Source organism: Lepeophtheirus salmonis, chromosome 5 (assembly GCF_016086655.4).
Source record: "Lepeophtheirus salmonis chromosome 5, UVic_Lsal_1.4, whole genome shotgun sequence".
In the NCBI taxonomy this organism is placed as follows: Eukaryota; Metazoa; Arthropoda; class Copepoda; order Siphonostomatoida; family Caligidae; genus Lepeophtheirus; species Lepeophtheirus salmonis.
In genome coordinates this window covers 40,998,207-41,026,059 of record NC_052135.2, presented here as the reverse complement: position 1 = coordinate 41,026,059, position 27,853 = coordinate 40,998,207, and the positions used below count along the sequence as shown (strand labels likewise).

General features: G+C 29.1%; 1 protein-coding gene and 1 long non-coding RNA gene across 6 annotated transcripts in view; one reads left to right on the top strand and one right to left on the bottom strand.

The window, feature by feature from the left end:
• LOC121118061 (uncharacterized) overlaps positions 1-27,647 on the bottom strand; it is a 29,280-nt gene extending 1,633 nt beyond the window's left edge. The window contains exons 1-3 of one of the 5 annotated variants that reach the window (XM_040712607.2): positions 27,450-27,646; positions 26,650-26,786; positions 10,740-11,127 (exon numbers count right to left, since the gene is read on the bottom strand). In XM_040712607.2, coding sequence (XP_040568541.1) covers positions 10,740-11,059 — 320 coding nt within the window. In that variant the 5' untranslated portion in view covers positions 11,060-11,127; positions 26,650-26,786; positions 27,450-27,646. Of the gene's footprint in view, positions 1-9,335; positions 9,470-10,739; positions 11,128-11,500; positions 11,585-21,703; positions 21,943-26,649; positions 26,787-27,449 lie in introns of those variants that run through there. The other 4 variants (XR_011780238.1, XM_040712606.2, XM_071888673.1 and 1 more) reach the window with 4 other exon arrangements.
• Positions 14,666-18,134, top strand: LOC121118062 (uncharacterized). Its single transcript, XR_005864322.2, has 2 exons — positions 14,666-16,958; positions 17,083-18,134. It is a non-coding gene; the product is annotated as an uncharacterized lncRNA (long non-coding RNA).
• Positions 27,648-27,853: the final 206 nt, after the last annotated feature.

Below are 27,853 nucleotides of genomic sequence, written 5' to 3'. Positions count from 1 at the left end.
AAGTAGCCATTTATAAAGGAATATCTATGTGTTTTTTAGGCACTCTAGATTTTCAATTAATATTGCAAAAATGACAAAGCAATTGGCAAATAAAATCAACAAAATCATTACAATGTTTTATTATGCATTCCTGAAATAATTCCATCCATAAGTATGAACTTCTTAAAACAACCGTTAATCTAAAGTCGTTAAAAGGTTTATTTTGTTAGAGTAATAATATTTAACACATGGAATGATTAAAAATATATGGATTAAAATAAATACAACGCGTAATGTCACCAAGTAAGGATGATTTTTCTCGAAAATGTCTAATTTGATATAATTTGTGTAAAAGGAACTATATAGGTGTCTAAAAATGATACGATGTTGTCAAAATTTTTAATATAATGGTCAAGAATGTCTTATATAAAATTAAGCACCATGTTAAAAATACCCCTTTAAAACACTGTATAACCTTCTGTGAAAAATAGTCACATTTTAATGCCCCTCCCCCTAAAAAAATTCTTATCATGGCAGTGGTTCTTCAAATAAATTACTGTCCAACAGCAAAAATGGTACATAAGCAGTATATGTTCTATTTAATAGAACTTGGTTTCTTGATTCCAAATATGGCCTTATTATTTCTCTCATAGCCTTCAGAAAAAGGACATACATTTTTTATTATTTTGGGCTATTTTTAAGGTTCAAAACTGTTTTAAGCCCTCGGTGTTGAAGATAGGGATAAATTATGTCAATATATTTTAAAGACGAATGTTAAAAAATTCTAAAACCATTTTTAAAATGTATGTATCATACTTTTAACTCAAGTTATCTTTGTTTAAAGTGGAAAATAGGTGCTTTTTATTCAGAGACTCATAGCTTCAAGACGAATTGATTGAAAAAGTTTAAAAATGTTGTATTCGATAGCTGATAGTATGAATTTTAATTAAAAAAAAAAAGAACCTCTCCAAAAACACTCTATATCGTCGTCAATTTAAGATAAGTCCACGACAATATTTCAAGGGAAAAACTCATTTTTGAATTGATCCCATAATAAAAGTTGTTAAGTATTTGTATGCCCCAGCTAGAAGAGATAGAAACAAATACAGAGAAGAATAAAAGAGATAGAAACAAAGATAGAGAAAAAGGAAAGGATTTGTTCCGAGTACCCCCTTGAATTTCCATTTTTTTGGAATTCTTCACTCACTACGGTTATGCAACAAGTCCTCTTGTGTCCATGAAGCTTGAAATAATTTATTATTTAATTTATATCTTCTTCTAGCTGGGGCATACAAATACTTATGGATTTTTATTATGAGACCAATTCAAAAATGAGTTTAATATTGTCGTGACCTTATCTTAAATTGACGACGATATACAGTGTTTTTGGAGAGGCTTTTTAAAATAAAATAAAATTCATACTATCAGCTGTCGAATACAATATTTTAAAACATTTTGGATCTATTCGTCTTGAACCTATGTACCTCTGAATAAAAAGCACCTATTTTCCCCTTTAAACAAACATAATTTGAGTTAAAAGTATGATGCAAACATTTTAAAAATGGTTTTAGAATTTTTTAACATTCGGCTTTAAAATATATTAACATAATTTATCCCTATCTTCAACACTGAGGGCTTAAAACAGCTTTGAACCTTAAAAATAGCCAAAATAACCAAAATGTATTGCCTTTTTCTGAAGGCCACAAGGCTATGAAAAAAAAAGGCTATATTTGGAATCAAAGTATCAAATTGTACTAAGTCGAGCATATGCTGTTCTTGTGCATAAAAAAAAAGTGTGATTTTGTTGGATAGTGATAATTAATCATCTTCCATTTCTATCTTTCTTTCAAAGTTTCCTTAACTTTCGGCACTCTCAACCCTATAGCTGGACTAAAAGCTTTAAACATTGATTTTTATTCTACTCTGCGATATACAAAATAATTATGCCACCCTAAAACCACCATGAGAATGAGTTTCCATCCTTAATTTATTATGATGAATCCTTTGGAAATTCCGTAAATTGCACAGAAAAAAATCCCTATCACAATTAAAGACAAATAAATAGATTAATGGTTGAAATGTTTTGTAGCCAAATAACGTCGGACACATCAAATAAAGGCTCAAGCGGAGCCCTATAAGATCCTAAAAAATATAATATATAATCAACCAAATATTATTTATTATTTATGTATTCTTTTTCGGAGACCATAACAATGTACCGCGGAGCACAAGGTCTACGAGAAGTCACAGTTGGGAACCACTGCTCTTTGCTATGGCCAAGCTTCTTAGATATTTCAAATTATATTATAAATTGGAATATTAAGCTCATAATTGACCTGAACAATAATATTCCAATGAAAACATGGGCTGTTTACACCAATTTATTAAATATATATATTTCCTAAGTTGCGAATTTATCCTCTTCTTGATATTTATTCCAAATTGTTTTTGTGTTGATATACCACATATTATGAACTTGTGATGTGAAATTTAGAAATATAAACAACACTTTCATTCCATGCTTCAATAATAAATAATATAATTGATAATATATCAAAAGACAATAAAATATTATGGCACATAAATGATGGATTGGCACATACATACAAGAACTACTTCTAACCAATTTTCATTTCAAATTCGAACTCAAATAAGATAATAATACAAAGGAGGCATGAAGGGACACAAATTGGTAAAAAAATTTCATCAAAATATAAAATAGAACACATAAAATATGCCAAAACAGATTCAACATACAGGGTACTCGAGAATTAGAGTACCATCAAAAAAATTAACTTATATTACTATGGTTAATAGGTTTAATATTGCCCACCAATGGACCAAAATCTCATGTAATGTGCAAGGGCACCTTGTTCCCAACAACTGGGCGGAGTTGCCTTATCATTGACTCACAGTTAGTACGTTTTCGTGAACATTTCGCTCACGTGGCCTTTGCATCTATCATGAAGGAATACTCACAGATTCTGAAAACACGAAATCTCTACATACAGTACTCTTCATTTAATTTCATTAAAATTAATGGGTCTCTCATTCTGGGTCACTGTATATATATCAGAACTTGTTTTCTTTACATTTCAAAAAAGTTGTAGATTGTATGACATAATTTATTCCACAATTTCAAAAATGTAAATGATTTTTGCAATTTTTGACAATAATACGAATATCATATTTGAACCATTTCATTTATTGTAAATACATTGTACAGATAAAAAATCCTCAAATATATTGACGCAACATTTGTTTTGCTCTATTTATAGTGATTTCTTGAAGAAGTTACTGCAGCACATATATGTATTGTACAACTTAGAAACTTTAAAAAGGAAGGCAATAGAAGATAAAAAGCCAAAATAAATATATTTGAGTGTTTTCCCTTTTTTGGCAGATTTTTTTTGGGTGTAGAATAAAAATTTTTCTTATAAAAGACATAAAAACAACGCTATTTGCAAAATATTTCGTTGGATGGATGGGGGGGCAGTTATGATGTAGTGGAACTACAAGTATTGTTTCTAGTACCTATTAGTTTAGTACCGTTAAAATGAGCCAATACCTCTAAACCACAAATAGGGGTAATATATTTATATATTACAAAAATTTCATGAGGGATTTAAAATAGTATTTGTAATATCTTAAGTAAATTCAACAAAATAACCTCGACGCCAAACTCTAATATATATTTGAGTTGTCCATTTTTTGAATGATAAGTAACTTGTATAAGAAAATTGTACAAATTACAATTGGTACTTCTCATAATGCCTTATTTATTCACAATAATAACTTTCAAATGATTGTAGCAAATTGCACATAAGCCTTTCTTTATTATTACAAAATCTTTCATTCAATTACTGTTAAATATTATCTAAAAAATATGATTACGTATCTGTGAAAAAAAAATAAAGAATTCCCTCGCCCATGAACACATAGATGACTAAGAAACGCACATGTCATCTTAACGTACATGATAAAATCAATTTCGAAAAACACATTTTTCAAAGAATCATCTTGATACGAACGAAATAATCAAAGAACATAGTAGGCCGTTTCTCTAAACATACATTTGTTATTAATGATTAACAACTTTTATATAAAATGCTTAATCCCAATGACACAATAATTGATGCACCTTGGTAATTTGTACAGCTGGAAAGTTATACATATTTACAGTCAAATCCGGACAAGTACTACTTTTAATGGTATGTTTTAATTCCAAATTCATCAAATTCACAAATATGTAAATTTACGAGTATTACCAACTAATTTTGGGCATTTTTTCAGTTTCTTGCTGGAGAAAAGGTTACGAAATACAATAAAGCTAACACGTGAATATTTTACTTCTAAATTATAATTTACGTTCTTTATTGTAGTGTTCATAATCAACTCACTCAAGAATAAGAATTTGAGACAGTTCCGTAACCAAACTAACATCAAAGAGGGGCACTCCAAACTCTAGCAGGGACCAGGGCTGTGACTAGGGGTTTTCTCTGGAGTTGACCAGCTTGATATGAAATTTTTTTAATGACTTTTTATAATAGCCCTGAATTTAATATCATTATTCTTATTTTTTAGGGAAACACATCTTTTTACCGTTTTACTATCATAATACAATCAACTAAAAGATAATTTTTCTTGAATACCCCTACATTTAGTCTAAACAGATCTATCATTATAATAAGAATTCACGATTATTGCTAAAAACACGATTGAATCCCACTTCCACATAATTTTATTTTATTCATGCAAAATACATTAATTATTATATTTTTAGTTGAGAGTATTATGGTGGTTAACGGTAATTAAGTATTTTCCTTATATTAATTTGGGTTTTAAAACACTTCGGCAAAAAAATAATGAATATATTTTATGATGATTCATGCAGCAATACAATGTAATTTTGATTTCCATTCATGTTACTCCAATATTAAAAAATAAAATGTTAAGTAATATGCATGAATTGCAATCATTTAGTGTTCATTAAATTATTATCATTTAATTAATTCATTAAATACTAGCGAGGTAAGATCGTAATTAATTGGTGGATTTTTATAAATTTTATTGCAACTGTTCTATAGCGGTTAGACAGCAACTTTGGAGCATCCTCAAAAGTTAAATAAACTTTTAATAATTGCAATTCATGGCAAATAATTAATATAATAATAAGTATGATTCATCATAAAATATATTTGTTATTTTTTCCAGAAATGTGTCCGTTTGCGATGAAACTAATATTGGAATCGGTACTTTGAACTCTATTATGCATAAAAATACTGTCTTGTCAATTACGTAACAAAAAATCAGAACTGCTTCGGTATTTATCTACGTGTAAAAACGTAAAATATTATAATAATAATATTAACAACAATATTGAGATGATATCTTCTCTTTTTTTATAAAAAAATCATCCAGTTTAAATGCTAAAATAAGAAGGCGCTCCCTTCCAAGACTTTTACTCATTTTTTTAAAACCGTAAAACTTAGAAAAAAAAATAAAATAATTAATAAATAAATTATGTTAGAATTATATTACATTTGCATTTTATTTTAAAGCTTACTTAAGAATCTTATCTCCATAATTAATTATTCTGAGTGTTAATAACCAATATCAAATATAAATGAGATTAGTTGATTTGAAATTGGGTTTGTAAAAAATTACTTCGATTTTACATTAGACGTGAGTTGATAAATCGAATTGAAATTGGAAAACAGAATATATTGGACAAAATATTCAATATCCGCTTCGTATCTGTATTGAAGAAATTTCTATATTTATTTGGATATTGGATAGGATACAATCAGACATAAAGAAAGAATGGGAAAAATTTTGTTTTTAATTTTTGTAGACAGGAAATAATATATACACAGATAACTAAGACTTAACTTAATGAATTTGTTATGACTTATGTACTTCGTAAAAAAGAGTGCAACACAAAGTTTGTCCCCATGGTCATTCAAGGGTGTGCATAGGATTATATATTTTTTTTATTGAGGGGGAGGGAGTTAAAAATTCATATACCAAGCCTCCCCCAGTTTGGTATATGATTTTTTTTTTTTAATCTGAAAAATTAAATTTTTTTTGGAAAAAAATTTAAAATCCACAGCTCTTGACTCAAAATTAAATTATTTCGAAAAATCCATAGCCATTCTCAAACAATTAAATTTTCTAGAATTATTTTTCAAAAATATTCAATAAAAATGATTTTTTATGGAAAAAAAATTTATAAAATTTTTTGAAAAATTAAATTTCAAATATTTGAATTTTTTGAATAAAAAAAATTTAAGATTAAATTTTCTAATAAAAATTCCTTTTTTAGAGGGGGGGTTACTACAGCTCTCTGTTTGCTCCTTGTTTTTATCACTACTCATCATATCATCTATGAGTATAAGCCGTCTTCATTTTTTGGGCGTAAAATTACCCAAAATATTTAGTAACTCATCGTCGTAACCATACCCATATCCAAGGAAGAACCAGAGCCGTATCTAGGATTTTTATTTAGGTGTTAACTAACCTAAGATTACTTATAATATTCTTGCAATTTTTTAAATACCTTAGTTAAAAATAAAATGGGAAATTTTCATAATATATTTTTTTTATAAAGTCAATTTATTTTACCTTTATGTTATTATGTACAACAATAAAGAATGTGATCACAATTAAGCAGTTGTCATAGAACTGCATTTAAATAATGTTTCGGCTGTGGGCACGGCCTCTCATGCTGTAGTTACGGCTAAGGTATATTATAAAAATTTGATAGGTTTTGGTTCCAAATCCTAATTAATTCATACAGCCAATATATTTTATAGATCTCAATTTTTATCTTTACTTGAATTTCACGATTTAAAAAGTAAGAAGTCGTGTTCAATGCAAAAGTACAGTAATTGGCTAGTAGATACGATGCATAATTCACATCTTTAACATAGATAACGAGGAAGAAGAAGGTAAGATGCATATTTTCCAAGAGACTTAGTCTTTATTGACTAGTACAACTGGGAATAACAATAGAGTATCATTACTTCCGCAATATTATGGCTAATTCAATGAATAAATACCTGATCCTGAAAACAGCTATCATTATTAACTAATAATACATTTTGTCTAAATTTGGTTTAAAATTAAAAACTATTGAAGCAATAAAATGCCAGTAATCGAAGCATAAACTATCCATGACTAATTTTCAAATAATTATACTCCTTAAATTAGCAAATAACTTACACACACAAGACTAAATTAAAAGAAACAATTGTATTCAATTTACAAAATATTTTATTAGGATTAAGAAAATATTTAATAATTATTCATTTCCTTGATTCAATAAAACAAGGAATGCTAAAATATTGAAAATTTTACTATTGATATTAACAAAAAATAGTATTATTATGATCGGCACTGACATTGATATTAAAAATAAATAAGCATTTATTGAATGTGAAAATAAGAGGGAAAAAGAATAATTATAAATTTTATTGATCCATAATTGGATGATTAACATTAAATAGTTATTGATTGACAAAGCAAATCCATAGTTGTATCTATAACAGTTTTTTTAATCAAATAGAGATTTTAAATTTCAAAATGACTAGTGAAATAGTATATCATTATTTTTTTTTCTTCAAGAAATTAAAATAAACTTAATATTATAACTTGATTTAAACTAAAAATTGACTGCATAGTATGAAAATGAGTACTTAATTTGGTTGAATCAATTTATCACTTATGGAAATATTATTTCCATAGGTTTTTAATTAATTTAAAATTGATTTCATTTTTATTAAAACAAATAAAAACAGCAATTATTTTTGAATTTGGAATACTCAAGTCAGAAAACCTAGTCTGCCCCGAGAATTCTGAGATTAATTAAATATCAAGTGTAATTACATAAAAAAGAAACCCTATATTTTCAATACTTTTTGGCTTCATTGTACCTTCAAAGCGTGTCAAGTTTTTTAAAATTATTTTAAAGCGTAACATAAATGTTTGAGTCTGAAATCACAATAGAGTATTAACAAATTACTATAAAGAAGTGTTTACCAATATTTCTGTATCGTTATTTCCATAATTTTTCAACTGAAATATAAACCAAAATGTATCTAAGGACATGCACTTATAGGTAGCATTGTGTCAGCCCTTATTTAGGACTAAAGACTGCAGTCCCGTCCTAAAAATAAAGTTCGGTCCTTGATGATGCCACTCAGCTTTATTTCTTCTTTTTTAATCAGTTCACGTATAGACAGTGCGAAGGGCTGAAAGTCTTAATGACCAGTCCTCAGACTAGATTGAATAAATAAAGACTGACGCAATACTACTTACTGGGATGTGAGGGGTATCCACGGGGGTGGGCTGGAGTGGCTGTAGCCCCCCCCCCCAAATTAAGGAACTTTTGCTATTACATGAAAATTTTATTCATTTTTTTAATTTTTCTTCCAAAAAGTGAATAGCTATGGATTTTTGAATCTTTTTTCTACAAAATTTAATATTCGAATTTTTTTTCCAAAACATGAATTTTTTGAGAGCAGCTCTGGATTTTTGATTTTTTTTGAGAACAAGTCTGGATTTTAAAATATTTTTTCCAAAAAATTAAATATATGAAACTTTATTGAATTTTCATATATTTAAAAAAAAAATTAATATATGAAACTTAATTTATTTTTTATTTTTTTTCTAAAAAACTTAAATTTCTTTTAATAGCTATGGATTTTCAAAAAAATTTCCCAAATGATTTTATATGAAACAAGCGCTAGATTTTCGAATTTTTTTTCCAAAAATATAAATTTCCTGTAAACAGCTATAGATTTTTGATTTTTCTATCAAAAAAATTTAATATTTGAATTTTTTTTCAAAAAATATATTTGAAATTTTTCATGAACAGCTATAGATTTTTGATTTTTTTTTGTCGAAAAAATTATTTTTTTATGAATGGCTATTAATAAATAATGATTGTAGAAAAAAAAATGTTTTTAAACAGCTAACATATATTTCTTAAATATTCATTCTTAAAGAGGAGAAATCGATTTTAAAAATCATTCTTTAATAAGTAATAATAAAAGATTCTTATGGAATACATGGAAATAATTAACGAGATCAGATTAAGCAGATTTCTTCATCGCATCGACACAAAACTTTTTGAAACCGAATAAAAGAAATAAAGAAGGAGTTTGAAAACGTTCATATCAACATAGTGTTTCCTGTGGAAAAACATAAATTCTAAATTTACAGAGAATGTAAGTCAGTCTAAGAAGATTTATATGGTATGATAATAATGTGCTCGAAAAAGAAAAAGGAGATAATCCTAAGTTTGGACAAGCTACGAGTTTTTAACGAGTTCCGAGTAAATATTCGCCTTTCAAGTATACGAGCCGAGTTTTTGGTGTCTTTTTTTTTTTGTTTACTTAATAAAACTCGAGTATCATTTGACGAGTTTTGATCATCGCATATCACCAGTTCTGATATTTCATACAATATCGATATTCGTCTTTAGTACCTACATACAAGTACATAAATAAAAAAAATGCTTTATTAAGACATCATTATTACTTTTGAAGCTATTCAATTACAATGCCAACAAGTCTGTAATTCAATTAGTAAGAAACAAACAGAAGAGTAAATATGATTTTTTTTCTTATATTTTCAACTAATTAGCCAATGGTTGCTAAACAAAAAATAACCTGTTATTATTATATATCCTATTATTTATTATATAAATAAATCTTTAATTTGAGCAAACATAATCAAAATAACATCCACATTAAAGCAAAAATGGCGGAGAAAAACAAGCGGTTTTTGTTTTATTTAATAAATGGTAAAAAAATACTTCATTAGGCACCTTCCTAGTTATAACTAATAAGAAATATATTTATAGGTATGATCAAAATATCAAATTTTCAAAAATTATTTTTCATGTATAAATCAATTCATATTATTGATAGCTCTTGAAAGGCCCTTGTATCAATAAATTGACCTTACTGAAAAAAATAAATGAGTTTAAATAAGTTTTATAAAGAGTTTTAATAATTAATTAATTTGTTTAACCAAACTTGGCATTGATGGAAATATGTAATATAGACCTAGACAATAATGCCTTAAGTAAATCGAGAAACAAGGCTAAGATATTAAGCGAAAATGAGCGTCGTTCATGATTTTTGTTAATTTTTAAACAACTGAACGGGAAAAAATTGAGCCATTAAATAAATATTTGAACGGTGTTCATTTATTAACTCATTTTAAATGTTCTTCAAAGACATACCGGGAATCGAAGCTAAACCCGCAATCTATTACGCAATCTCTGTAAATTCAAAAAGTTAATTCTGGGAAAACAATTGTTTTTCATCTGTGTTACTTCAAAATGGACATCTCGAAGGAACTAAGTTTCTTCGTAGTCAACTAAAATTTAGATAAAACATATCAGTTGCCCGTTTTTTTTTACAAACCAGAAATAAATTAATTTATGAGGTCCTGAACGGGAAAAGTATGTACGGGTCTGTTTGAAATTGAAACTTTTCTTGGGAAACTTAATTATACTTAACTTTTTACTTCTTTCAAAATCTAACTTATCATTGTTTTACTTAGTATGAAGTAAAAAAGTATGATTTTATACTTCTTTTAATAGATAAAAAAACAAGTTTTTCCCATTTATCCCGAAACAGTTGAAGAATGTTTAAACTCGAATAAATAAACATTCGTAGTTTAAAAAATATGCTTATATACAAATAATAATTAATTGAAGCTAGAATCTTTCGTAAATCGATACTTACCTTCTAATTATACTATAAAAATCCCAAGGATTAGGATCGTGCCAAAGAAAAATAACTCCATCCTTGGAAATGCTAAGATCGATTTCAATTGCGTTCGCTCCCGAAGCAATAGCTGATCTTGTTGCTTCCACAGTATTTTCACAATGATTTATGGGATCCCCACCAGCATGGCCCACTATCATAAATGTGTTACCTCTCTGACTCGGAGAAGTTGAATTATAAATACACCTTTCTGAGGGTACAATGGCTCCACCGTTGACATTTGTCCATAGCATAATCAAAGACCAAAGGAAACAAAACAAGCTATTATTTCCTAGCATGATGAATAAATGTCATCAAAACGAGTTAGTTATAACGAGGAGTTGACGTCAACTTGAGAGGAAGGAAACTATAAATAAATAAAAATATATGAACATAAGTTTATAATATGTAAATACGAGTACACTCGAGATAAGACTCAATAATTGAACTTTATATAACATAGACACTAGTGCTGGGATTCGTTTCGGAATTCCTAGGCCAGTCTGATATAATTATAATTTTAACTAATGCGGTCCAACTTGGGTTAGAACCAGTATCGTATTAAAGTTAAGTCTACAAAAAAAAAAAAAAAAAAAAAAAAAAAAAAATTGGTAGTGATCCAGTCCCACGTAATTTTTTTCTTTCAGAAAATATATTGAAGGCAAAAAAGGAGTATTTTTCGATATAAATTTTGGTGAGGACCGAAATGTATGTATAGAATAAATAATTTAAGACCAAACCGTAAAAAAATTGATTTTGAACCGAGTCTCGACACTAGTTTCAATTATCATTTCTACACTAAAATGAAACAAGTTCCTTTTTAACTTGAACGTGAAATAATTATCAATCTTTACAACGAACGAATATTATATTCCTTCGTTGTAAAGATTAATTACATATTCAATATATGATTAAGTAGAGTCTGCTAACAACCCTATCATATTCTATATGTACAAATTGAATAACTTCCTACGTTTAAATTAAGTTTTAAAATGTAATGTCAGATTTTAATATTTCGTTCCTTTATAATGTAAATGTCTTGAATAATCATGGTATTTATTGGAATTCTCTTTTTCTAATTTCGTATGAAATATCATGAAACTATGTAAAAAAAATTCAATAAATGTAAATCAAAACAGATAAATCTAACTACCGATGATATCACGCACTTGGTGTAAGACTCATGCATTTCCAACCAATGTCACGCTTTCACAGCATACATGGCCATTTTTCCACATTTTTACTATATATCAATATAAATTGATGATCTATAGCCACAATGTTTCAAATTGGAGACACCTAACCTGTTATAAAGTACTCAAAATAATCAACAAATGCCATTTATTATTTGTCTACAGTCATATAACATTTTTGATTAAGTATTATTCTTCATTTGCCAGAATTAATTTAAAACACTCAGTTAAATTGTGTCACGAACTTTAGAGTTTTGCTAGTAGTATGTGATATAATGGATCGTCTAAAACGAAAATTGACAATACCCCCTCATGAGCATTTCCTAAATAATTGATTGATATTTCAAAGAGTATATTGCTGCAATTACTAAAGCAAAAAAAAAATGTTTCATATCAATTCTACGTATATCAAGGATCTTTCATAGGTCAGAGGGATTTTAAGAGTAAAAATGGAACTAAACATAAATAAAAGGAAAGAGGCAAAATGGGAGAATATTAAGACCAAGCATTCAAGAAGGTACATTTCATTTCATTGGCTAACATCGGTAATCTAGCCTCAGTGTCAAAGACAGTTGTCTGCATGGGCGTTTTTGATGGGGCTAGCCTGAAGAGCTACTTCAAGAAGTAGAAACAGGTTATCTCATCTGCTTTTAAGTCAATAAATGTAAAAACTTATCATAGTTTCAAATGGAATTACCCTGCATGAAAAAAAAAATCGATGATGTGCATTTTTATTGCAGGAATCAATTTTTATTGATATGAGTGCATCAATATTTTGTTAACAGTCTTATAACGTGTAACGTGTATTTTTTTATCTTTGATTATATATTTTTCCCAATGCCGGTATCATGGGACTAGAAAAAATATGTAAGAAGTGCTATATTATTGTTTTAAGATATTAAGGCTTTGCAATATCAAAGATTTAATAATACCGGCTGTAGAAAAAGTACTGAGACCTGCCTCTAAGTAGTCATTAAAATACTAATAATTGACCAAGATAATGTTCTACATGGAAAATTTTATTTTATAATGCACATTAATTATGAATCTGGCCCCCATCAGCTTCAATGATAGCCTCCAACCGCCTCGGGGACCCCTTGCACACATTATCAACCTAGTCCTCTTTCATGATCCTTGACTGCTGGTTAACCGAGGTCTTCAGGGCATCAATATTTGGTTGCGGACTTTGCAGTCCTTCAACTCAATTTGCCACCAAATGGAGTAATCCATTGTATACAGATCTGGGTTCTTTGCTCAGAATTTCATGTTGCTACACTACCACTCTTGTACAATATTAGCTGTATGGATTGGAGCCCCGTCCTGCTGAAATACGTACGTGGCCTTGTTGGACTTCTTCAAGGTCTTGGTGACATGGGACCACATTTTCCTTCTACACCATCAAGTAGTCGCTCACGGGTAATTGGTATCCAACAAGAAACGAAATTGGAGACATTTTTTCTCCAATTGATGTCCCAGCCCCAATCATCACAGAGGCCGGAAGTTTGGTCTAGGTGACAGTCCTGATGCTTTTGTCAGCCTTGAAAAGCATACCAACCGCTCTCTTGACGGGGTCAACTGTAATAGTCTTTTACCCGGCTGCTGTTGTGCTTCAGATCATTCAAGGGTTGTTGACATTGCTGAAGACGGAGTTCTTTTGGACATTGGAACAGGGGTAGCCTCTAAATGATTCTAAGCAACCTTCCTCCAGCCTTCAAGATGGCCTTGGCCACATAAGACCGATGTACCTTCCTCTTTTGGACGTAATCTAAAATTTTCATCATGGGTTTGAAAAGGCATCAATGACGTCATCAGGCTTCACTTTGGTGAGTCTTGCATTCTTGGGGTTGTCTTTAAGGTTGTCCCCATCAGACCCTCTAGACAGAGGCCTTGCTTAAGGCCTTCATGATGTCCGAGGTGTTCCTCTCGGCGCAGATTAAATTATCTATGATGGCTCTTCTTGTCTTGATCGTTACATATACATAATTTTTGTTTACAACAAGTGCATCAATCAAAGGCTTAGAATGTAAGCTATGCAAAAATAATCGGAATTTTAAGATTTGATCAATAACATCTATTCAAAACTGTGTTTTAAAAGGTCTCATTATTTTTTCTACAACCGGTAGCTACAGGGTGAGGACTCAAATATTATAATCATCTTTGAGGTTGTCTAGCTTCAGTTCTAAAAGTCTGACAACTTTGTACTAGGCGCCGTTTGAAAGAACTGACAAAAAGTTACAATTTCATGTTTGTTTTGTTTTTGTGTAATAAAAAAGTCCGAGCAACAAGTAAAACGGCAGAAGGTGTCTGATCTCCTCCGCGCACAAGTCGATCTCCGACAGGTAGATTTTCACAGTGGACGCTCCTCTAAACAGGAGAATTGATCGCTTCTTGGCTGAATCAAGAGCTCAGGTCAAGGGAACCTTCATGACAACGAGAAAGTCAACACGGACGTCTACTGCAAGGTTCTCAGGTACCATGTCATACCATGGTTGAATATCACGTTCCTCAGGAACAACTATATTTTTACCCAAGATTGCGCCCCGGCACACACGTCAAAGAAGGTCCAGCATTTCTGCAGGGAGAACATAGCTGTTTCTGGCCGGCAGACTTCTGGCCTTCGTCCTCACTCGACGTAAAACCCCTGGACTTCGCTTTTTGGTGCGTCTTGGAGGGTAAGACGAACAAGACTTCTCCCTGAATGTCGATGCACTCAAGGCCCCGATCACGGAGGAGTGGAAGAACTTGTCCTCGGTCTTCATCAAGGCCAGCTATGCTTCTGTTCATCCCCGTATTAAAGCTATCATTCACAATGGGGTGGGATATATTGAACAAAAAGTGTTGAAAATTGATGAATAAAAATGGCACAAAATAAAAATATGTAGAAGTGAAAACGGCTTTTAAAATTTTCTAATTTTTGAGTCTTCGCCATGTACAATGAATATATATTTACAATATATTCTGTCACTTTTTTCAATTGTAGGACTGTTTATTTAATAGTATAGAACTGTTCACAGCTTAAGAAAACATAATCAACCTTCATAACACTTATGAAAGGAGCGACACGGTGAACAAATCGGCAGCTAATGAAAATGTACATATATTTAGGTGTTTTGGATGTATGGAGTACCTAGGAGACGGGCCAGTACCATAGAGGGCGGGGTGACACCCTAATGGATTATTAGAGTAGGAAAATTTGGATTATCCATGCAATGACAACAAAAAAGTTGGAAAAAATATAAAGAAGTCCTTTTGAAAAAATTAAATATATTCTTTAAAATAATAAATAAAGTTTTTATTAATAAAGCCTTTTCTTAAAATGACAAAATAATAATTACTTTTCAAAAAATAATCATAATCATAACATATTAGGAGTCAGAAAATATGAAATTTTATTCGGAAAAATGAGATATCATTTGAAAAATTAAAAAAACAAAACAAAGTATTAAAAAAACTTTATTGAAAGTTGAACTCGGGGGTAATATCATGACCTACAAGTGTACTTTTTTCCAGAAGTATGTTTTTATCATTTAAATTAGTCCAATTGATAAAAAAACAAACCAATTTAATAATAATTGTTAAAACTTAAATATTAAAATAATTTGGGCATTTTTTGAACACCCATAAAATGAATTACAACAAGGAAGAAAACGTAAAATGGTTATAATAAAACAAATGGTGTGAGAAAGAAACATATTATTCCCGTAGGTAGGATGGTAGATAAATAATTAAAACTTAAAATGCACTACTTATTTATCTAGTTATTATTAGTATAATACATAGATCTATTATATTACGTAGATGAAGGCAATTAAGTTATGAATTTGAAATGTTAATTTCGCTCATTTTTGAACTAAATAAATTATTAATTCATGTTGTTATTCAGTAGGCATAATATTATGTATATATATACAATACATAGTCCCTTTCATGAATAAAACATACTATGTACCTACTCATGATAAATTACTTTCTTGATAGCAACATTATTTAAATAATATGACAGGAGAAAAATAACACAAGATAAATTCAAATTAAATTTCATTATTTTATATAGAAATAACTCATTATAATCTAATTAGAAAACAAATCTAACACGTAAAGGTATTGTAGTACACTTAACTGTGCAAGAGATGAAGATAGTTCCCATACAACATTTTAGATGAATCAGAATTAGAGATAAGACAAAATTGATTGATATACACGACGCATCTTTCCCTTATAGTCCCTTTAGTTATACCTAACTGGTGCAACTTCATCTAATCAATTAAACATGTCGAGTTGTCGTTAATCTCATTATTAAAGAAAACAATTACTAAAATGCAATTAAATGATTCTAAATTCTTTCTTACAGAATGTACATAAACTAGATAAGATAGTAATTGTATCATATAGGCAGAAAAAAAGAATCATATATATAAAGTTGCTTTTATGTATTTAATGTCGAAATTCACTTCAAAGCATGTTAATGGTATAAAAATCTATTGGCTTTATGTATTATATTTCGTAAAAAAATTATAAGTAAAAAGAAAATACGAATACATTTTCTTTTTCCTCCTAATAAATCTTGTAATTACTATATTATTATTATGGATGGCACTACTGGCACGTATTGAGGTTATGTTCAGTTCGTAGCATTACTTGGAAGAACACACACCAACTTCCATCCAGATCGGTATATTTCTTTCTGTTTGGAATTCGTCTGAATCGAGGAAGTGGGAGGATTTTCAAAAAATGGACGAAAAAGAATCTTGATAAACATTATGGGGACTCTGAGCCTTTGATTAGAGCAGTTTACAAGTGGTTTCAAAATTTTCGGAGTGCCCATATGGGCACAAGTGACGCTGAACGTTTTGGACACCCTGTTGAGGTTAATACTCCAGAAATCATTTATACATGATATGGTGATGAATGACAGAAGAATGAAGATGCATGAGATTGCTAGTGTAGTGGGCATCTCGAGTTGGAACACTTTTAACATTAATTTTGAGCCCACAACTTCTGAGGTGTAAGTTTCTGTATTGTCTTGATAGAAAATGACTTTTTTGTGGGCGTTTTCCTTGCAACTCAGTTTTCCGACGGTCCAATAAAAATGAATAATATGCACCTTGAATATTTTTACCCTTTTCCAGATTATTCCTACCCTATCCAAAAGACAGTCGCCATAATCTTTCCAGTTGATTCAAACGAAATCCAAACAGAAAGAAATATATCGATCTGGCTGAAAATTGGTGTGTGTTCCACTAAGAGATGCTACAAACTAAACATAACCTCGATACGCGCCAGTAATGCCATCTCCCGGACTTAGCACGGACTTTTCAAACGACCCTCGTATAACATTTTAATGTTAAAAAAATTTATAAATACATAATAAACAGCGACAGCATCTTAAACTAACAACATACTTTATCAGCTATATAGTGGAATGTTCATTTGGCCATTTTTAGAAAAGTGGATTAAGATTTGGCCTAATTTTCAAAGTTCTCATCAGAGTACCTATAAAGAGGCTTCCTTTTCTACAAGACTCGACAAGTAGTTACCTTTATTGCATAACACAAACTATCATACGAAAAGAAACAGAAAGAAAGGCCCAAAATTATTGATTGATAGCCAATACTTCACAACATTGGAATTTTTATTCAAAATTTTTTGATAAGTTTTCACTGCTTAATAATAGCTAATTCTAATTCGACCAAACAACCCTCAGAAGGGAATAAGAAGCAGAAACATAAACGGCTGACAACAAAATACAATGTATATTTTTGTGTTGGTGAAGTATCGCAGTGCCGACTATACAATATTCATGCATATGTCACGTCGTTATCTTGGTTGTATATCGAAAACTTTACTACGAAAATAAAACCGTCATAAATATATTGGTAGTTAATTATTTAATTCTTCCCAACTATGGAATTAAAATGATTCAATTATCAATTGCTGGTCACCTAAACAACAGTAAATTGTAGTTCAACCAATCAACATTCAGAGTACCACTGAAAAGAAGCGAACAAATAAACAGCTGACAAACAAATACATTGTAAATTTTTACGTATGATTTTGAAGTAATGTTTATGCAAATACTCGTAACTTTATTAAGTTTGCAAGATGAATCATCGACACCCATAAATAACATTTGCTCATAAGTTACTTATAAGTGAAATAAATATTTGTTTGTACTTGAAAACTAGTTGCATAACATTTTTTAATATACATTGTACACATATTGCAAAAATACACATAAGAATTTATTGAGATTAAGTATTGATTTTTTTTTAAATTTCTTGGATAACTTATTTTTTTAATGCAAAAAAAAAAAAAAAAAAAAAAAAAAAAAAGAAGAGAAAGAAATCAAAATAATGTAGCTTTTGAATATTATTTTATCAACCTCTGATTGATTCTTCCCTCAATTCGAGTGAAATGAAATTGCTAATGTGGCTAAATTAGACCTTTTATTAAATTAAACGCTAACTATTTATGCTTAAAAAAAAGTTTATTTGGTGCAATAACAATTTAAAAACCGAGGTGTGATTCCTTTTCAAACAAGACCCTTAAAATATAGTTGTTTTTAAACATTTAAATTGTATTTTTTCAGTATTGAATGATCATATTCAAAATTATCATAAGACTTACCTAAATCAACTAACTTTTTTGTAGATGATTGATTTTTGTCATGCTCAAAAGTTTTCTCAAGCCTACAAAAAGGGTAAAAATACTCAAAGATTTCAAATTGAAAATAATATTTGATACGAAAAAAACTAATTACAGATTCGTATTCAGCTTGCCAAATACTAGATTTGAGTATGGTATTTAAAATTGTTTAATTGTAGACTTGTGTTAGTCTGGAATGCTTTATATATATTTCTTATAATATACGAGTATGTTATACAAATAAAACTTAATACAAAACTATTTCTAAACTGTTTCTATAGCTCTAATCCTCTATCCAGTTGGAAGATTAAATTACCATCAAGGATCAGTCTTCCTGACCACTCCGATTAGTTTTGAAAGCTCAGTCGGGCTGACACTGAGTTCCTTGTGTTCCACTCTGATGCCATTCTTATTTCATAGATACAATTTAGCACGTGAATTTATAAAATCAGTGACTGAAGATATAAGAGCTTTGAAAGGGAATGAGGGTATATTTTTTAGTTTACACCCGGTATATTTAGAATATTTGAAGTACAGTTCTTTGGTTAGAATTTAAACAAAGTGTAGTTACTGTAAACAAAGAGCTCATAACCATAGCACTATATATATAAAAAATAATATTTTTAACCACAATAAAATTAAAATAAATTAAAGAAATACGTAACGACAACTTTCAACTCCTATTTATTATAATGTACAAAGCCCCCAATTACACACAAGTATAAATTAATTTGAAAGAGAGACAATATTAATGATGGAGGTACTTAAATCTCATAATCAATAAGGTATTTAATTGAAGAATTGACCAAATATTCTGAGAGGAAAAGAAACCTCTAAACAAATAATAAGTTGTTTATAAAAGGAAACAATATTGAGCCGGATAACTTTGAAAACGCTAAAGTAACAAAGAATCGAAATTGTTTTTCTATATATAAAAGTAGTATGTGAGTGTGTCCAGGAATCACGATGAAACCAATGAATGGATTTTGGTGAAATTTTTCATGTAGGTTTTTATGGCTCAATACAAAGTTATGTTGAACAATTTTTTTTTGTACTTCAAGGCAATGACGGCCTTAAAATAGCATTTTTCTGAAAACAAGAATAAGAAAAAGGATATTTGACAATAATGAAAATAATTCTTAAAATTTTACGGTCTTTATTTTTTCTTTTGTTTGAAGCATAATAATTTATAATTAATTTTAATTTTTTAATGGCACAGGGAACGGCGGGCAAACCTACATTTGTTGGACTTAAGATTGACTTACATATAAGACGCTTGGGGTTTTATTTGAATGAGTATCTCTTTAGTATAGGTTGATTTAGGAAGTAAGATTATATAAATTAAAATGTATGAATCACCATGGGAGCTGTATTCACAAATCAGGATCTTTAAAAGCAATCAAACAAGAAAATCTCATCTTTTGACGACAATAACAAATAAACAATAACGTATGTGGAAGAATAAGATGGAAGACTTTTTTAGTATTGTTTTATAATCGAATCAATACAATAGATTGAAATAGATATAAAGATAAATAGGCTATAAAAGGCTCCTATACTACCTTTTCACAAGTACCAAATTACAATTAAATAACTAAATTTTTGCTAACTACAGGAACCCCTATAATAACGGGAGAGTTGTTTCAGAGCTTTGAAGGGGATTTTTTTTTTTTACTTTAATAAGAAGGTATATCTAGTGAATTGACCTATAAACATTCCTAAATAGAAATTAAGAAAAGGAGAAATGACAAATTTCTTTTTTGACATTATACATGTCGAGTACAAGTTGCAATGTCAGTACGAGTTACAACCTGTACATGCAAATTGTACAAGTTACAATTTCTTCGTTTTAAAATGCATTAATTAATTACAACCTTGGTCATTCTAATTACAACTATTAATTGATACCATCATTTCATTTTGATCTATTAAAATTACGTGGTGTTATGAGTAATATCACTCTGGCCATTTGAACTTTATAATGTGCCACTGAATACTTATATTTCAGTATTTTTTATCAAAATAATGAAAAATTAGACCACTAATATGTCGAACATTCATAAAAATATTTAATTATTGCATTATTCTCATTCCAAATACTGTAAATTTTATTTTATTTTTTTATCAAATTTCATTATTGTGGGACCGATCAAGACTGATGTGTAAAAGTTCATCTATTGCAGGTGGGGTAATTTATGATTGAATTTATAAATTATATATTCAAAGAGTGTACCGCAATGGCAAAAGTTGGAAATTTAATATAAAACGATACTTTTTATTTTGCATAAAAAAAGGTCTTTCATGGAATCGTTTTGATTTGAAAATCTTTAAAATGTCGAAAAAAAAGAAATTTTCATGCTGAGACTTATATTTTTTATAAGTTGAATTAAGACTTCAAAATTATTATAACAGGACTTCTCTAATTTGCATCATGTTATGAGTATTTTAGTCCCAAACATGCTGCAAAAATATTTATATACTATTTTTGTACCGTGTTTTAAATTTAATAATTTCTTTATTTTTACTCCCCAATTCTAATATTTTGAGAACAAATATGTAATATATTATCATTAAATATACTTTTATTGTTCATTTATGTTAAATAAGAAACCTTACTATATATATTTATCATTTTGGACAACAACAACTTTTTTTTTTTTTAACTCTTAAAAATACAAACTCTTATGATTTGTTTATGTGTGATGTCAGCCAATTGAGTGTATATTTTTATATGGACGAATTGATTTTAAAAATGTAATTTTGTTTGATGATAATAGAAAAATATATCTTTCGAACAAAAACACATCACTTTGACGTACAAACTAAGTCACTCCAGAACGAAAAAATGCCAAATCAAAGCATAATTTTATATTTTCATTTTTAACTTAAAATAAATTGATAAAACATTCCACTATATTGGAAAAGACTACGTTGTTGTAAATACAGGTGCTCGTGGTGGTATAATGCAACTAAAAAAGAAACTTTTGAACCATAAACTTGTTTTAATAGTGCGTGAGTCTCATGTTACTGAATGATCACTATGTCACATAATAACTGAGCTCTATGTTCCAAAAAATTTAATATAATGACCAAGTTTATGCTTACCTACTGCATTACGAAAATGGTAAACTCTGATGAAGATCTTTTAAATATAAAAATTGTCCTTTTTTCGTGTTCAAGATGGCTCACAATGATAAGTCGTTTCGTCCAACTCTACCTTCAATTAAAATTTCGTTACTCTATCTATTCTCAATGCCACGAACATACACAGGAACAAACAACCCCTGGCAAAAAAATTACTATGAGAAACTGCGTATTAACATGTCTGGACTGAACAATACCTATGAAATAAACTGCAGCAGACTAAAGACTATGTTACATTCCATTTTAATGACAAAATATATAAGCAGTCAATTTCATCAGTAATTTAATAACTAATATCACATGTACATCACAAATATTTGACTAATTAGTCATTAGTTTAGATATCAAATGTATAACATTTAGTTATGATTTATTAGCGTCGAACTGTAAATTACATCATTTAAAAATCAGTACAAAGAAAAACATGTATCAAAAAAAGTTTATTCCTATATTAAATATTAAGAGTGCACACGGCGTTACCTTTATTGTATTTCGCAACCTTTCACTCAAAAAAGAAACAGGAAAAATGCACAAAAATAGTTGGTAGTTGGCCAATTCCTCATGACTATGGAATTATTATTTTATAATTGTTAGGAATTGATCTCAGCTTTATAAAACTAACTAGAATTCAACTAATTAACTTTAAGAACACAGGTTAAGAGAAAAGAAACAGAAACATACATAACTGACGACAAAATACAGCTTATTTTTTGAGTCTGTGAGGTACACTGTGTTTTATATTTAAATTTAAAGACAATTTCCATGACTTGGAGTACAATCTATCTACAATTTTTTTTTTAAATATTGAGCATGTTGAATTGAAAATTTCAATGAATTAAATCTTTATTAATAAAGCAAAGTTTGTCGGCCTGTGGAGGGCTCATTTTTGAGTGAATGCTTAATATCTTAGGACTACGTAACTAATTGAGTGTGTGTCGCTGAAACTTTGTGTTTCATATTAAATAAAGAAAAGATACATACAAACCTATATTTTAAAATAAATGTTGTCTATTTGTCTGGAGCAAAACACAAATGTATTTATATTTCCTTTATTTGTAGAGAGAATACTATGTATTAAAATTCATAATCGTGTAAAAGCTTTAATTCAGTCAAAACAAGTACTATTTTATTTGATAAAAAATGAATAGGACAGTTATTTCACAACTATAATGCTTATAAATTTAATTTTTCAGTACATTCCTTATGTTATTTGTAACAAATTACATCAACGAACGACAATTTTAATGAAAAAACCTTTGTAAAAATGTGGTGAGATTACACAAAAACAATCTTGAACAAAAATCAAGAAAGCTGAAATGTCCAATATACATGATATAGGTTTAAAAAAAAAGAAGAAATTTCTTGATGATCTTTAAATGAAAAGAAGAAGATATTTCTTGATGGTCATGACAGAGCTCTTAACGATGCACTGTGAAGCCCCAATAGGAAATCACTAGTTTAGAGCCTTCTTTTGGTTTATGATACATAATTTGTCCCCCCGTTACAATACCTTTCAAACAAAATCTATCCATTTATAATTTATTTTTTTGGTGACGATGATTTTTTCTTATATTAAGTGCAATTTGCAGATCCTCGAATAAAAGAATCAGAATAATTTGTTGATATAAATGTACAAATATAATTTGTTTCAATATACAAATTATTTTAGCTAACTTTTGTTTGATCAGGTCACAAATATGAATTATCTACTTCATAATATGTTGATGCAGTCCATTTTGTTTTTGTTTTTGAAATAACAAAAAAAAAAAAAAAAATGAGGACAAGGTCGAACACAAAATGAAATTGATGCTGCCAAAATACAATGAATATGGCGAGTATTAGAAAACGAGTATATAATCCCATGAAACCTTTTCGCAGGAATACCACTCCTTATATCTGCATACATACCTAAGCACATATTTTATGACTTATATCAACAACTTAAGTACATACATATATACTATATTTATGAATTATATTATGTACTTAATATATTATAAAAGTTGAACCATTTACTCTAATGCACTTAAAAATGAAAGTAAATTACGCTTAAAATACGGCAAATATGTAAGTTACTTAAAAAAGTTAAATGTATTCAAGTCTACTAAAAAAAATTAGTAAAAACCTTTCATGTCATTGTACCTTTTACCCTTGGTTTTATAAATGATACGCAAATATGTAGTTACAGGTGAGAGTTTCATAAGATGTAGAAAAAAAGTTACATTAATTAACATATAAATTTATATATGTAGATCAAATACTAATGACTTCAATGTGATAAAAGAAAACTCTTCGAATCCTACGAATAAATACTATTTTTTCTAGAACAAAATATGCAATAGTGGAACATGTATATTCATATTTATATTTGTGTGGTACAGATAACATAGGTTAGACCATCATGTAATCGGGCTTGCTAGAATTTTGAATTTGATGTTTCGAACCGACTGCTGGGCAGGACAGTCTGATTTTGACAAAACCCGCAACCAATCATAGTCTATGACATCACTATTGCTAGAATAAAATGTAGTGGAAGTCAAACATAAGTCGTACACGCGTTATGGTGGTATAACCTTCTACCGGTATGTAAAATAAAAGAAACCGAAAATTAATGTGATATCCTGGAAATTTGAAGTAAGTTTAGGAGGAGAGCAGCTTAGCAATCATGAGAGGAAGGAAATAAACACATAGGACATATAGGCTGGAATTACTCTATTCTACTCCAAGTCCAACAAGGACTTACACTTATAACTTCCATTGAGCAAACAATCAATGTCACTCTACGTCATTCATAAGCATACCCAATAGTGGTTTCTTTATACTTAGATGTTCGTTCTACAAGAATTAAATAATAATGATAGAAGCTTTGCAAAATCAAAATAGTCGTTCTCACTTTTTAAGACAGGTTTTATACACCTCAGAGTACCCCTAAAAACATGTTAATGTTCAAGGTATGTCAAGTTTTTGAAAGCTAGTTTATCAAGCGTTTGGGACGATAAAAGTAGGACAATAAGAGAAAATTATATCATCCCTCAAATATAAAAGTTTGTTTATTTACTGTCTAAACTAAGTAAATAAGAATAATGAGGTAATAAAATATGTTTAATACATATTAGGGAATAATATATAATGAGACTAGGCATAACAGGGATAAAATTTTTGATAGAAAGTAAGCGTTAAGTTCTTTTATTTGTTGGTCACATTTTGACAACCAGATACGAAGCAATGGTTAACTATTTTCCTTAATATTCATGAAAAAATCGTTTTTTTTCTTGTAACACTTGGTGACGTCACATAAAAAAGCTCAATGATATATACTTGCTAGTATTATAACACTGAGCGAAAAAACGACTATCCCTATGCTAATAATTTAATGGCAAACATATAAACTCCTAAACCTAGTAGTCAAAATAAGAATTAACTCAACGCCGGTAATGTTCTTAGCATCAAGGTATTGGAACCTGTGAAGATTCAGTGTATATTGGTGCATAATCAGCAGATAATTAATTATCCAGCGCTCCGTGGAAATATAGTCAAATCCGGATAAGAAAAAAATTCACATAAAAACAATTTGTTCTCGGACTCGAAAATTTTTCCAATATACACTACATAGCAGAAAAGTTAAGTGCAACTTTTGGAGCTAATTTTTCTATTATAATGTTGAAAGAAGATTCGTTCAATTGACATTCCCACCGTTGAAAAATTGAAAATAAGAATAATAATCAACCTTCTTTAGCAAATAAATAAATAACTGACTATGTGAAATATCCCTTGAAATTATTAATAAATTTTCCTATTTTATTGTTGAGGTTATGATTGTACTTAAGTAACCAAAAAATTGAATTTTGTTTCCTCTCTTCGGATCAGAGCAACATTTTTGAAGGAACTGAGGAGTTGACGGATTTGAATGTACAGCCAAATGATATGTTATTGAAGATAAAGTTCATATTTAAAGAATCGTAATTACTAACCATAAAATGGTATTCTTTCATACTTTTATTTCCTTGATCAGGGGTGTCCGCAGGACTATATATATATATTTTTTTTAAATATAAATTCTCCCTTGTTGCTTCATTAATTTTTTTTCTTTCAAAACGGAGATTAAAAAAAAATCCTTCATTTTTGGAGAGGGTAACAATCCCTCCAGCTCCCTCCCCCCTGCAGATGTATTTTAGAATACAAAAGTATATTGCACTGTATATGTATTAATACGATTTAATTGCAATTAAGAGTACTAAAATGATAAAAATAATCGTTGTAACTTAAGACAATCCCTTAAAGTTTGAATTAACCATCAGAGTAATTTGCCATGGTTCTCTAACTAAACAAGTAGATAGATATATACAATATATATAATCAATGAATGATTGAATGGATGACATTTATAAAAATAAATTTGCACAGGGTTTGGCATATATCATTACATCATTCAAAGTTCTTATTTTTAGTGCATTACGTACATTGATATAATGAGCTATATCACGTTGTTACCTGTATTTTACCACACAACCTTTCCTTGAACAAGAAAAAGAAAAAAGCCCGAAATAATCTGGTAGTTAGTATAATAAGTTGATCACACCAACTGCTATTTAAAAAAATCTGTAAAATCTAAGTAAACACTTTTACCTAAGATGTGGAATCAATGTGATATAAAAAGGAAAACTACAATCTAATTACTAGAGGATGCTAATGATGATAGCAAAATTTGAATCTCCTAGCTTTAATTTTGGCAAAGGCATAGTCACCCAAAAAATGAAAAGGTAGCCTTGACAAATTTGGAAAATGTTGGGGACAATAACAACTTAACATAGAGATTAATTATGTATATTAGCTGCAAGTAATTATGCATTAAAGGAAATAAACACAAATATCCCACCGAATCTAATAAAGTGGTAAGCAGGAATTACTTCGTTGTCGATCTTCAACTCTACTCAGAGTACTACCATAATTCACACTTATAAGTCCCCGACAAATCCTCAGTGTTCCTCTATGTCTTTAATGATTTCACACGCTTTATCAAAATCATCCAAGAACTTTTTGCGAACTATACGTAGAAATGACAAAAATATATGTATATAAAAATAAATTTTGATTAATTGATAATAATTAATCTAAGAATAGCTTTTGTTTTATACTTTAAAGTAAAAAATTTTAAAAAAACCGACAAGATTCAATTAAAAATAAAAACCCTTTTCAATTTCATTTAGGGTAGATACTTGAATTCAGAACGATAGTATTTCATTTTGAATACTACCACAAAATTGATTATTTCCAATCTATACCTACACATCAACAAAGTATTAGATTTTAGCTAATAAATTAAATATATTGACTCATAAATGAGATTATAAGTCCTATTTTAAACTTTAAAAATTTTAACATGATATAAATTTTAATTTATATTAGAAAAGAAGAATTTAAAAAATTGACAACAATTAATGATTAATTTTAAATTGTGACATCATACTTTTCAACCAAATTTTGTCTACCCATAGTCACGTCCCTGTTATCATGGTTATGTTTAATTAAATAAATATTAATGAATTATGAGTACAAAAATGATTCTAAAAAATTATATTATTGAGGGACCTAGGCCCCTGGGGTTCCTAAGCCACTATATTATAATATGGAATGATGGCATAGAATCAATGTCGAAATGAGTTCTAACTTTTAATGAACATATTTATTTAAATATTAATTAACTTACTCAATTCTTTTGTGGCGAAATAAATCGAAATCCTTCTCCTTGCTTGTTCAGTTATTATTATCTACCAATGGATGTCAGTTGTTATATTTTTATTATAATAGTTAGTAGATCAAAGAAGATTTTTCTCTTCTCATCCGAACGCTGCAGCACACCGATACACCTATGGACGAACACATGGCAAGAAACTAAGAAACAAAATCACACACGCAGACATATGTAAGAACATAATAATAATAATAACAAAAATGCAAGGTTGATAGAAATACAAGGTTATAAATACACTCAAAGACGTCTTTTACCCCTGGACATGAAAGAAAATTCGAGTGCGTGTATTTATTTTGTAAAAAGTATTTAGTAACCGTAGTTTAAAAAAAAAAATACTATTACGTACCGTTTACTAAATA